Source organism: Mustela nigripes, chromosome 5, assembly GCF_022355385.1.
Source record: "Mustela nigripes isolate SB6536 chromosome 5, MUSNIG.SB6536, whole genome shotgun sequence".
NCBI classification, from domain to species: Eukaryota; Metazoa; Chordata; class Mammalia; order Carnivora; family Mustelidae; genus Mustela; species Mustela nigripes.
In genome coordinates, this window is record NC_081561.1 from 67,826,579 (window position 1) to 67,837,476 (window position 10,898).

The 10,898-nt window shown below is 39.2% G+C and overlaps 1 protein-coding gene across 1 annotated transcript in view; it reads right to left on the bottom strand.

The window, feature by feature from the left end:
- ROS1 (ROS proto-oncogene 1, receptor tyrosine kinase) overlaps positions 1-10,898 on the bottom strand; it is a 116,016-nt gene that overhangs the window by 51,649 nt on the left and 53,469 nt on the right. The window contains exons 19-26 of the mRNA XM_059400606.1: positions 10,603-10,817; positions 9,928-10,088; positions 9,393-9,537; positions 6,487-6,749; positions 3,691-3,754; positions 2,942-3,144; positions 1,196-1,401; positions 400-686 (exon numbers count right to left, since the gene is read on the bottom strand). Of these exons, the coding sequence (XP_059256589.1) occupies positions 400-686; positions 1,196-1,401; positions 2,942-3,144; positions 3,691-3,754; positions 6,487-6,749; positions 9,393-9,537; positions 9,928-10,088; positions 10,603-10,817 (1,544 nt within the window). The remainder of the gene's footprint in view (positions 1-399; positions 687-1,195; positions 1,402-2,941; positions 3,145-3,690; positions 3,755-6,486; positions 6,750-9,392; positions 9,538-9,927; positions 10,089-10,602; positions 10,818-10,898) is intronic.

The window sequence follows — 10,898 nt, forward strand, 5'->3', positions numbered from 1 at the left end:
CCCTCTGGACAAGTATCTTAGTCTTCCTCGGCCTCAGTTTCCTCATCCATAAAATGAGGGCACTAACACCTACTTCATCAAGGTGCTTTGAAAATTAAATGAGGTAGTACATTTGGGAGCTTGCTTAGACTATATAGTTAAGCTAAAAAAATTGTAGCTCTACTGTTAATTATACAATAACTTCAACAACAATAGCAAAAGAAACCCACGGATCCAGAAAATTTTATGAATATCTATATACAATTTTCCTGGAAACAACTTGACTTATATTCTGCAGACACAGCTGGCATTGTCCAGAGCAAATACCACGTGTATTTTCTTTTGAATATATTCTTTTTAATGAAACAGGAGGGACCGCAATTACAAATGAGCATCTAAGTACACACATGGATGTCTTACCAAGCAGAGTGGGCACCATGACAACTTGCCAACACCGACATCCTTCCAGATCCACGGCCCAGATCTCTTGCCCTTTGACAAAGTATATCTGTGGTTTCTTCAAGTCAGAGGTATCAATCGTCATTGTTCCACTAAACTCAAATTGAGTAATACCACAAAAACACTGTCCCCTTCCATTTGAATGGTTTGTGGCTATAGGTGGAAGAATGCGATGCAAGGTCTGGTTGATAATACTGTAGTAGAACAGCTCAGAGCCAAAATCGGAAACTTCTGTCCAATACACGCGACTATAGGGGGAAGAAAAAGACCCTCCAACTTAATGAATAAAACATATCATTGTGAATGTTAGTTTCCAGTGAGGACCAATCATTCCTAACAAACAGAGAGACAAATACAGCGTTTGGAGAGAACATGTTCAAGTGTCCAATAACCTTCTGAGATAGAATTGGCCACAAGTGATTTAGTTGATAGCATTTTCCCATGACTTCTCAATAACTATGTTTACAACTAAAGCCTTGGACTAAAATGACCTTGAGGTGCTATGTGCAATGCTTTGGTTTCCTGTTGGTAATTACCATAACTTTAGGTTAGCCAAATTGTCAGTATGGGTTAAATTTACAAATTTGTGGTTCTGGGCTCATAACTTATGTGTAGAATTACTTAGTATGAATTAATACAGCTAGTCAAGAACCCTAAGTATCTTATTTTCCCATCAATGACTTCTAACATTAAACCAAAGATATTACATTAAATGTCTATTTCATCAAGCAGAAACAGATAGTCACACTTTACATACCTTAAAAGAGGATACACAGAAAAAGAGACTATTGTTGAATTTCTATTGCAAATTTTCAGCTTTCTGGGGTATTTCACCTTATGTTCAAGATCAACATCAAATATTTGCATTCCATTTTGTGATGCTTTTTGCACAAAGTAGAGATGCCTTGAAATCCAGTCAATTGTAATAATTGTGATATCAAAAACCAGTGTACCTCGGAAAATCTTAATAATAGGTAGAAACACACAGCCAAGGAGATAGTGGTCATTATTTTTGTTTTCAAATTTGAGGACTTTTCTGTAATCTACCATATTACTTATTTACTGCACTTCTTTATAATCCAAAATCTCAATAGTTCTGGACTGTGTATCATTGGTCTTCTTCCCACATTGTATTCTTTCTCTTGATTAATTTCAACTACCATGACTTAAACTATAATTCATATACCAGTGCTACAAGAACAATAGCAAAAGCCCTCACTGAGTTACTGATTCAAACTGAATACTGAACATCTCCATATGAATGATCCCAGGAAATGGTATTCATCACTTCACCCCCAAAACCTTCTTTTCTCCTGCATACTATATTTTTATGGATTTCCAACACTCACCTGAGGAGCAATTCTGACAAATGTGATGCATTCATGACTTCCTCCTATCATGACTGCCCATTGTGAATAAATCCCATTTAAAATATGTCTCAAAGTTGTTCTCTCCTTTCTCATCTCACTGCCTCTCATTTCCTGCCTACCATTTCCTGTCTGGGTTTCTGTAATGGCCTCCTAGTTGTCTAAGACATAACCTTCTCTAAATCATTATTGACATCACTAGCAGAGAGGTCTTTCTCTAACATAATTTGATCATGTGAATGACCCACTAAGTTTCTTTAATGGCTTGATGTGGTCTTCAGGATTGGCACCGACACCTTAGCACAGTAGAAGAGGCCCATTATATTGAGGATCCTGTTCTACTTCTCCAGCTTTCCCACCTGTCCTTCACTCACCCTCACCCCCATCTCCATTCCAAGCTCACTCCATTTACAGCCTCCTAAACATGGTATGGTTCTGTTGTTTCCCTGTCTTTACACTTACTACCTCCTCAGCTTTTCCCACCTTCACCTGGATCATCTTCTTGGTACCCAACATGTCTTTCCATTATACCACCACCTCTCCAACCTGCACTGATCACCCATTTTCTGTCATACCACCAATCCTTCCCTCAGCCTGGTATGATGCTATCTTCTGTCTGCCTGCTGTATTCAGTGAATGCCACCACATTCCCAGCATTGTGCTCAGGCCTCCCCTAGATTATCTCATTTAATCTTCACAGGAGCCATATGACCAGATACCACATAATCAGTCGTTAAGTTACTTGCTGATGGCCAGATCTAGTAAGTGGTGAAGCCAGTTAAATTCTAAATTTCAGATCCCAAAGTTCACACATGAATTACTATACAGTACTATCCTCTTAGTGTTAGACTCATACCAGACTGAATTTGTTCAAGGACTGTGATTTTTTTCCCCTCTATCCCAGGAACTAACACGGTGCCTTAAACCAAATAGCTATTTGCTAGATTAATCCTGAATGACATTTGCCCAAAATCTAATCTCTGTTTATCTGTGGCTAAATAATTAGACAAATCTGTCTTTATCAACCATTCTAATTTTAATGGCTCAACCACTGACCAGCCATTTTAATTACAGGGTAGTGTGGTATGCAAATGATCCATGTCTTTCCTTCCAGAATAGTTTACATAGTGAGATACCTCAGAAGTGGACCTGTTGTGCATGTTCAGAAGGTAAAGTGAGTCTCCTTGAACATAATACCCCATTCCGTCATCAGCTGTGTAGCCCATGCTACTGATGTCTCCTTCTGTTGAAAATGTCCATACGATTTGATTTTGATCCATATCTAATAAAACTATCTTGCTGTCAAAAAGAGTTATAAGGTATGGAAATGGGTTGATTTCTGAAAACAAGAAATAAAACACTTAGAATATGTATAGGGAAAAAAAAATCTTTGGTTTGGCAAAATCTCTCTCTCTTTTATTTTAAAGATTTTATTTTTATTTATTTGACAGAGAGAGATCACAAGTAGATGGAGAGGCAGGCAGAGAGAGAGAGAGAGAGAGAGAGAAGCAGGCTCCCTGCTGAGCAAAGAGCCTGATGTGGGACTCGATCCCAGGACCCTGAGATCATGACCTGAACTGAAGGCAGCGGCTTAACCCACTGAGCCACCCAGGCACCCCAGTTTGGCAAAATCTCTTGATTCATGAGCAGACTATTCTGAAATCCATGAGTCTCTCCTCTGGGGTCGTCTACTGTTCCAGTCTTGGTCAACACTGCCCAGGCACCCTATGCTTAGGCTTATTGAAACATGTTCTTAGATGATAAAAATTGATTATTTGACTGTAACTTCAGCTCAGAGACAGTATTCATATCCTGAGCACACCCAGGGTCAAGAATGTTCTTAAAACACTAGCTGTTTTTTGCACAGGTGTTTGGTAATAAATACCTGCTGTTTTAGACTTTACTATGTCAGAAAATGGTCCAGGTCCTTTGGATGTGAAGACTCGAACCTAAAGAAAGAAAAAGATACCAGGAAAATGGCATTCTATGGTGTCCTCAATGATAATAATTCCATTCTGAAACTGATAGATTATTGAAGTTTTCACTTCATAATTCTGATTATGAATACTTTTTTTTTTCAAGTTTTTATTTAAATTCCAGTTAGTTCGAGATAAACCATGAGAGACTGTGGACTCTGAGAAACAAACTGAGGGTGTGGGAGGAGAGGGGGAGTGGGGGGTTGGGTGAGCCTGGTGGTGGGTACTAAGGAGGGCACAGATTGCATGGAGCATTGGGTGTGGTGCATAAACAATGAATCTTGGAACACTGAAAAAATAAAATTAAATTGAAATAGAAATAAATAAATAATATAAAATAAATTCCAGATAGTTAACGTACAGTGTAATATCAGTTTCAGGAGTAGAATTTAGTGACCCATCACTGACATACAACACCCAGAGCTCGTCACGATTGTCCTCCCTAGTGCCCATTACCCATTTAGCCCATTGCCAACCACCTCCCTCCAGCAACCCTCAGTCTGTCCTCTACAGTTAAGAGATTCTAATGGTTTGCCTCCCTCTCCTTTTCTTCCCCTTTCCCCTATGTTTGTCTGTTGTGTTCTTAAATTCCACATGAGTGAAATCGTATGGCATTTTTCTTTTCCTGACTGAACAGTTTCAAATAGTTACTTCCATTCGAGTATAAAGCAATAAATCACTAAGAGGTAAATATTGCCTCACATTCATGCTGGTGGTTTGTTTTTTATTGTTGTTGATCTTTTTGTCTAAAAAAGTAGGAAGTAGGGGCACCTGGGTGGCTCAGTGGGTTAAGTTTCTGCTTTCAGCCCAGGTCATGATCTCAGGGTCATGGGATCGAGCCCCGCATGGGGCTCTCTCCTCCCCAGGGAGCCTGCCCCCCTCTCTCCCTGCCTGCCGCCTCTGCCTACTTGCGGTCTCTCTCTCTCTGTCAAATAAATAAAATCTTAAAAAAAAAAAAAGTATGGAGTAATGCCACAAATCTCCACTGCAAAAGATCTGAATTTCTAAGAAAAGTTTTAGCTATTTTCAAAATTTTCTGTAGAACATTTAACAGAAACGAAACTATGCATATTATGGTAAATTTCCACTTACTGTGAAATAAACAACTAGAAGCTTTAAATAACTAAATTTACTGTACTTTTAAAAAAGGAGATTTAGAAAAGGAAAATAATAAGAAAATAATAATAATAAATAGAATAAATATAAATATATAAATATAAATAAATAATAAAAATAATAATTAAAACTTACATTTGAAAATAAATTGTGCATCTCAAACAACTTTTACATACGTTATCTCTTTCAATCCTCACAACTACTAAGAGCTGAAACCGGACAAAATCTCAGTCAAACCTAAATAACTCATCCACAATGACACATGCAAAACCTGACAAAAAAACCAAGTCTTCTGAGGGCTGTATAGTTTCTTCCCGCTGTGCCGCCCTGCATCCTAGTACCAAAGCTTTTTAAAAACAGTTTTTATTACATGACTTTTCTTGTGTAGTGAATTACTTCCACTTCCAAACCTTGCATATGCACAATAGCCTGTAAAGAAAACTGATGTCCATAATGATGGACCCAAAGGGAAGATCCTCAAGTGCCCTTTCAATCAACAAAGCATTAGATTTTTTTATATATTTCTAGTATTAAATATATTTTACCATATTATACACACTACTCTCTATATATGTGTGTGTGTATGATGCTACATACATATACCAAGCCATCTTCACTTTTGCACAAGGCCATGTTAAATGAAACTCGTGCATACCCATGCATATTACTTTGCGTGGTTTTGGGGTGGCTGAGATCTGAAGCTCTATGTAACAGACAGATACACTTAACCAGGATATTTCTTCAACCAGAACATACATAAATCTTAACCAGTAGGAATGTGTGTTATCTTTAACTTTCATGTACAACTTTTTTGATTTATCTATGAAGGCCTAATATGTTAACAAAATAATTATTAAATTAGGACTTTACAAAAAGAAACTATATCCTCAGGAAGCTCAGATCTCTAAAACATTTCCCAAAGCATTATGTTCCATGAGAAGTAATGGAACCAACTTTCTATTTAATGAAGATATGAAAATCATCAAGCCGTCTACTGTAAGTAGAAAGCTATCTCATATGAGAGTTAAAAGACAAAAATGAGGTGGGGGTAGCTTTTTATTCTTGGCTCCTATTCTCTCTCACTTTCTCCTCTATCAGCAGCCAAACAGTAACTTTGAGATGTCAACCACCTAGACCCTTAGTTTTTATTTCCCTGGGTAGCTCCAAGTTGGGACATCCAGAGGACTCACAATAGTGAATCATCTGTTGGAAAGATGATTCTAGAAGTTGGACTATAGCACACCACTTCCTAGCCACACAGCATTAGTAACTCACTGATACACCCAGGGACCTGGATTTTTCTTCACAGACCATAAGAGGATCAAATGAGATAAGGAATATAAAAGTTATCTACTGTGGTCCATGGCCTATAGTGATCACAGAAAAAATAATGGTCTGTTCTGAATCTGAAAGCCAGAAAGCTGTCAAGATGTCCTTTACCCTAGCTGTCCCCTCTCCCCTCTGTGTCCTCATTACCCACTTGACTTCCATGATCATAGTGGACCCCAAATTATTGACAGAGAGGCCGAATTCCTAACTTAGTCCTTTAATCAATCCTAAGACCCTCATTTCCCTGTTTTTATTCCTACCTGGAAGGCAACAGTGTACCCAGGACTCATGCCTTCAAGCTGAAAAGACATCTTCGAGGGAGTTGTGTTGACAGCGATCCAGTCTTCGAATGTTTCATTTGTGTCTGTCTGGTTGGATATTTGATAGAAAATTTCAAATCTTGTTAACACACCGTTTTCATGCTTAGGCTTATTCCATCGAAATTCTACCACAACTTCATTCAGGTTATGGTATTTTCCAGTTGGTAATACAAATATCCTGGGGTTCTGTGGTGCTGACGGAACTGCAAAGCAGAGACACAGATAAGGTAGACAAGAATGAAAGGTTGACTTTTTACCATTCATGGTGAGGGTGTGGAGAAGCTTAGTAATAAGTACTTCTCATTCCAGACCACTGGAGTGCATCTATCTTGTTCTTAAAGATCTTCAGGAGAGAATATTCCAAAGATTTCTTCACGAACCTATCCTGATATTTCATCAAATCTTTCTTATCTTCAACCCAAATCCCTCTTGCCAGCACTTAGGTCCATCTTTCCCATCTGCGCCTCATCACCCTCATCTGGAGGGTGGCTGATTCTCCTTATAAAATACAATATGTACTCTCATCTTGACACAGTGATTCAGCTGGTGGTGGAAATGGCAGTCACAGGAAGCAAGGCCGGAACTCGGTCCAGCCTTTAGCCAGTTCAGGATGTAACATGAAGTATATGACGGATCCAGGCGCTCTCACCTTGAATCCTCCCCGGCAGGAGGGAGTAGCCCCCAAGAATACGGTTTGGGGTTACCATTAATCCTAGAATCAAACCAAGAAATTTAGTCTCTCCCATTCCTTCAGTGAATTTATCTTCCTCTTAATCAAGAGAAATTCCTCTGCCTGATGTCTATGTCATTTCATCCAAGATGCCTGTCTTCTGTCTTCTGAGTCCTCTACAAGGTCCCCTTCCACTCTCCACTCCAATCACATCACTTCTCAATGTTTGACACACATCATTCTGCAGTCTCCAGGCCTGCTTACACTGTGCTCACATGGATACATTTTCTTACACCATCTCACAGAGCCCAGCTAGAATTCCTCCTCGCCAAAGGCCTTCAGTGACCATACCAGTCCATGAGCACTGTGCTCTCCTTCTTAGGAGATGGTATAGATGAAGCTTGATATAGATGAAGCTTTCCATCTTGTCTATTTGCTCTGTGCCATTGCAACTCAATTTTCATGGTCTCATTTCTACTATCATTGGAAGCATGTGTTTATCTCAACTGTGTTACGTGCTCCATCAGAGAAAGCATCTTTTCTTATTCCTTGTTAAATTTCCTCAAATCTAGGGGAACCTGGGTGGCTCAGTGGGTTAAGGCCTCTGCCTTCAGCTTGGGTCGTGGTCTCGGGGTCCTGGGATCGAGCCCCGCATCTGGCTCTCTCTGGTCAGCAGGGAGCCTGCTTCCCCCTCTCTCTCTGCCTGCCTCCCTGCTTATTTGTGATCTCTGTCTGTCAGATAAATAAATAAAATATTTAAAAAAAGAAAAATCATATATCACACTCTTTAAAAAAAATCCCCTCAAATCTAGTATAAGACTGGCACACAGTAAGTGCTTAATAAATATTTGTCAATTTGAATAATTTCCCAACTATACTATAAATTTCCTGAAGGCAAAGGCCAGATCTTTTATTTTTTTTTTTTAATTTTGTTGTCCCCAACATCCAGCAGAATGTTGATGACCCTAGCCCCCTGTGCATCCCCTGACAGATGCAGACAAAGCCATTTCCATAGAAGAATTCGACCAAAGCTGATATCCCAAGACAATCTCAAAGAGAGCATACCTGGATCCAAATGCTAACTGCTCCAGAACCTGCCCAGGCTCCACTATGTTCCTGTTATGAGACTTATGGATAAATATCATTGAAAGAATCTTAGCAGTTAAAAAACCACAGTGGTGGGGCACCTGGGTGGGTCAGTGGGTTGGGCCTCTGCCTTCGGCTCAGGTCATGGTCTTGGGATCCTGGGATTGAGCCCTACATCGGGCTCTCTGCTTGGCAGGGAACCTTGTTCCCCTTCTCTCTCTGCCTGTCTCTGCCTACTTGTGATCTCTGTCAAATAAATAAATAAAATCTTAAAAAAAAAAAAAACACAATGGTGAATGGAAGTCTATGCTTACTGAGCTCTCACTGCCTGCCAGGTCCTGCTAATAAGCTGATATTAAATAAATCAATAGGATACTATCATTGACCACATTTGCAGAAATGACCAAAAGGAGATTTGATCAGACTACAGCAAAGAGTCTGGACTAAGTCCCAGCCCTGCCACTTAACTAGCTATGCAACATTGGGGAGCCACTGGGATTCTGGTTTCTCATTTGCATAAATGAGATAATAATACCTGTCCTGCCTTTCTCAGAGCAGGGTGAGGGTCAAACAAAAGGATAAAATGATGTTTCTGACACATGATAGGTATGCAACAAATGTTTAATAAAGGAGTGATACATATAAATGTGCTTTGCATATTTTATAGCAATACACATATAAAGATATGACTAGTATTATTTTTAAAATATATACCAAAGAGAAACATTAAATTTAGACAAATCAGTTATTCATCTTTGGAAGACTCTAAGCTACCATCCATGAGAACTTCTACCAGCAAGCCTGCCTTCCATGAAACTGTCTCTACTGTTATATGCCCATTTTCCTTATCAGGCATTTCACAAATTTCCTGAAATTTCTGCATCAGATATATTATGATAAACAAGTAAAAAAGTCTCTAAGAAATCTTTGATATGTGCTTTTGGAATAAATTATTCAGATTTATTTTAATGGTGTTATTCTAATCTCCAAAGTCATTAAAAGGTCTTTTTATTTTTAATTAGTAGCTATTTATTCTAGGTCATAGAAAGTGAGGTTCTGCCTTTTGTAAAAGAGATTTTGACCCATGTACCTGTTTCTGGTGCTCGAAGTGACAAAGATGTTTTGGGGCCTTTTCCCCAGTATGTATAAGGAGTGACAGAGAGATTAAATAAGGCATAAGGCTCCAGACCTTCCACAGTAAATACAGGCGAAAGCTGTTGTTCACTAGCCAGGAACTAAAATATAAGAAAAAAAAAAACCACATTATTTTCTTAGTGAGAGAATCATAAAATCCTTTATTCCTAATTAACTAAAATCCCCAAACTCTGGTTCAAATGTAAAGTCAAAACCTGCAATTTTGGAAATGGTAATGTTGGTCTGTTCCATGTGGTTCCACACAGACCAGTTAAAATGTATCTAACAAACCAGCTGTTACCACTAACCCCCAAATGGTCAGAGACTGGCTATAAACAAGGGCTCTCAGGAAAAATAACCAAATGTATGGGAACAACAAAGGAAATAGACCGGCTTGGCTAAATGGAAGAAGCACAAATCAGCGCAGGCAGTGCTGATGCAGATGGTACAGACTGCTTAAGAACTGGAAGCTACTAGAACCCACACTATACCTTAGACAGAGAACTGAATTCCACACTGTAGAAAATTACACCCCAATCCACTGCTCGGGGAGCATTCCACAAGATTTGGAAACTTGAAGCATTCCCTTCGATCCTAAATGAAGACTCTTGAACAGAATCTGGGATAACCTTGGGGGTAATGGAAAAGTTGCCTATGGGATGAAAGAAAGAATAGAGGGGAAAAGAATTTCAGATTCTCAATCATCATAGAAAACATGGAAAAATAATGGAAGTTACTAATAATTGGTACCAAAATGAAATTTCCTTTCCTTTAATATATCCTGAGAATTTTCTTTATCTGTTACATGCTGCAAATTTGGTTAAGAGTGAATTGACCAATGGAAACTACTACAGCCTTTTTCTTTTTAAGACAATTTTTGGGCACCTAGGTGGCTCGGTTGGTTGAGCAACTGCCTTCGGCTCAGGTCATGATCCCAAAGTCCCAGGATCAAGTCCTGAGTAAGGCTCCCGGGTCCATGGGGAGTCTGCTTCTCCCTCTGTCCTTCTCCCCTCTCATGCTCTCTTTCACTGTCTTTTTCTCAAATAAATAAATCAAATCTTTTTTTTAAAAAAAGACATAATTCTTAAGAAAAAGAATCCCAACCTAAACATTTATTTAATAAAAAATTTGGAGGAGAGTGGGTAATCAGGAATAAAATCTTGTACCTGGCAGAGGCTTGAGGGAACTCTGAATAATTGTGAACTGATTAAATGGGGCTGGTTCCAAAACCGAGACACTGGCTCTCTGACCTATTTCTTGAGCTGTGATAATCTTAAAGCCATCGATCCAGAAGAGGCGACCACTATAGTACATCAGTGTGTTCTGGGAAATTTCCGAGGTACTCCAGGCTGCAAATTCTGTGATGTTGGTCTCCCCAGAGCTGCGAAGACATGACACCAATTAGCTGCAAATTCTGTGATGTTGGTCTCCCCAGAGCTGCGAAGACATGACACCAATTAGC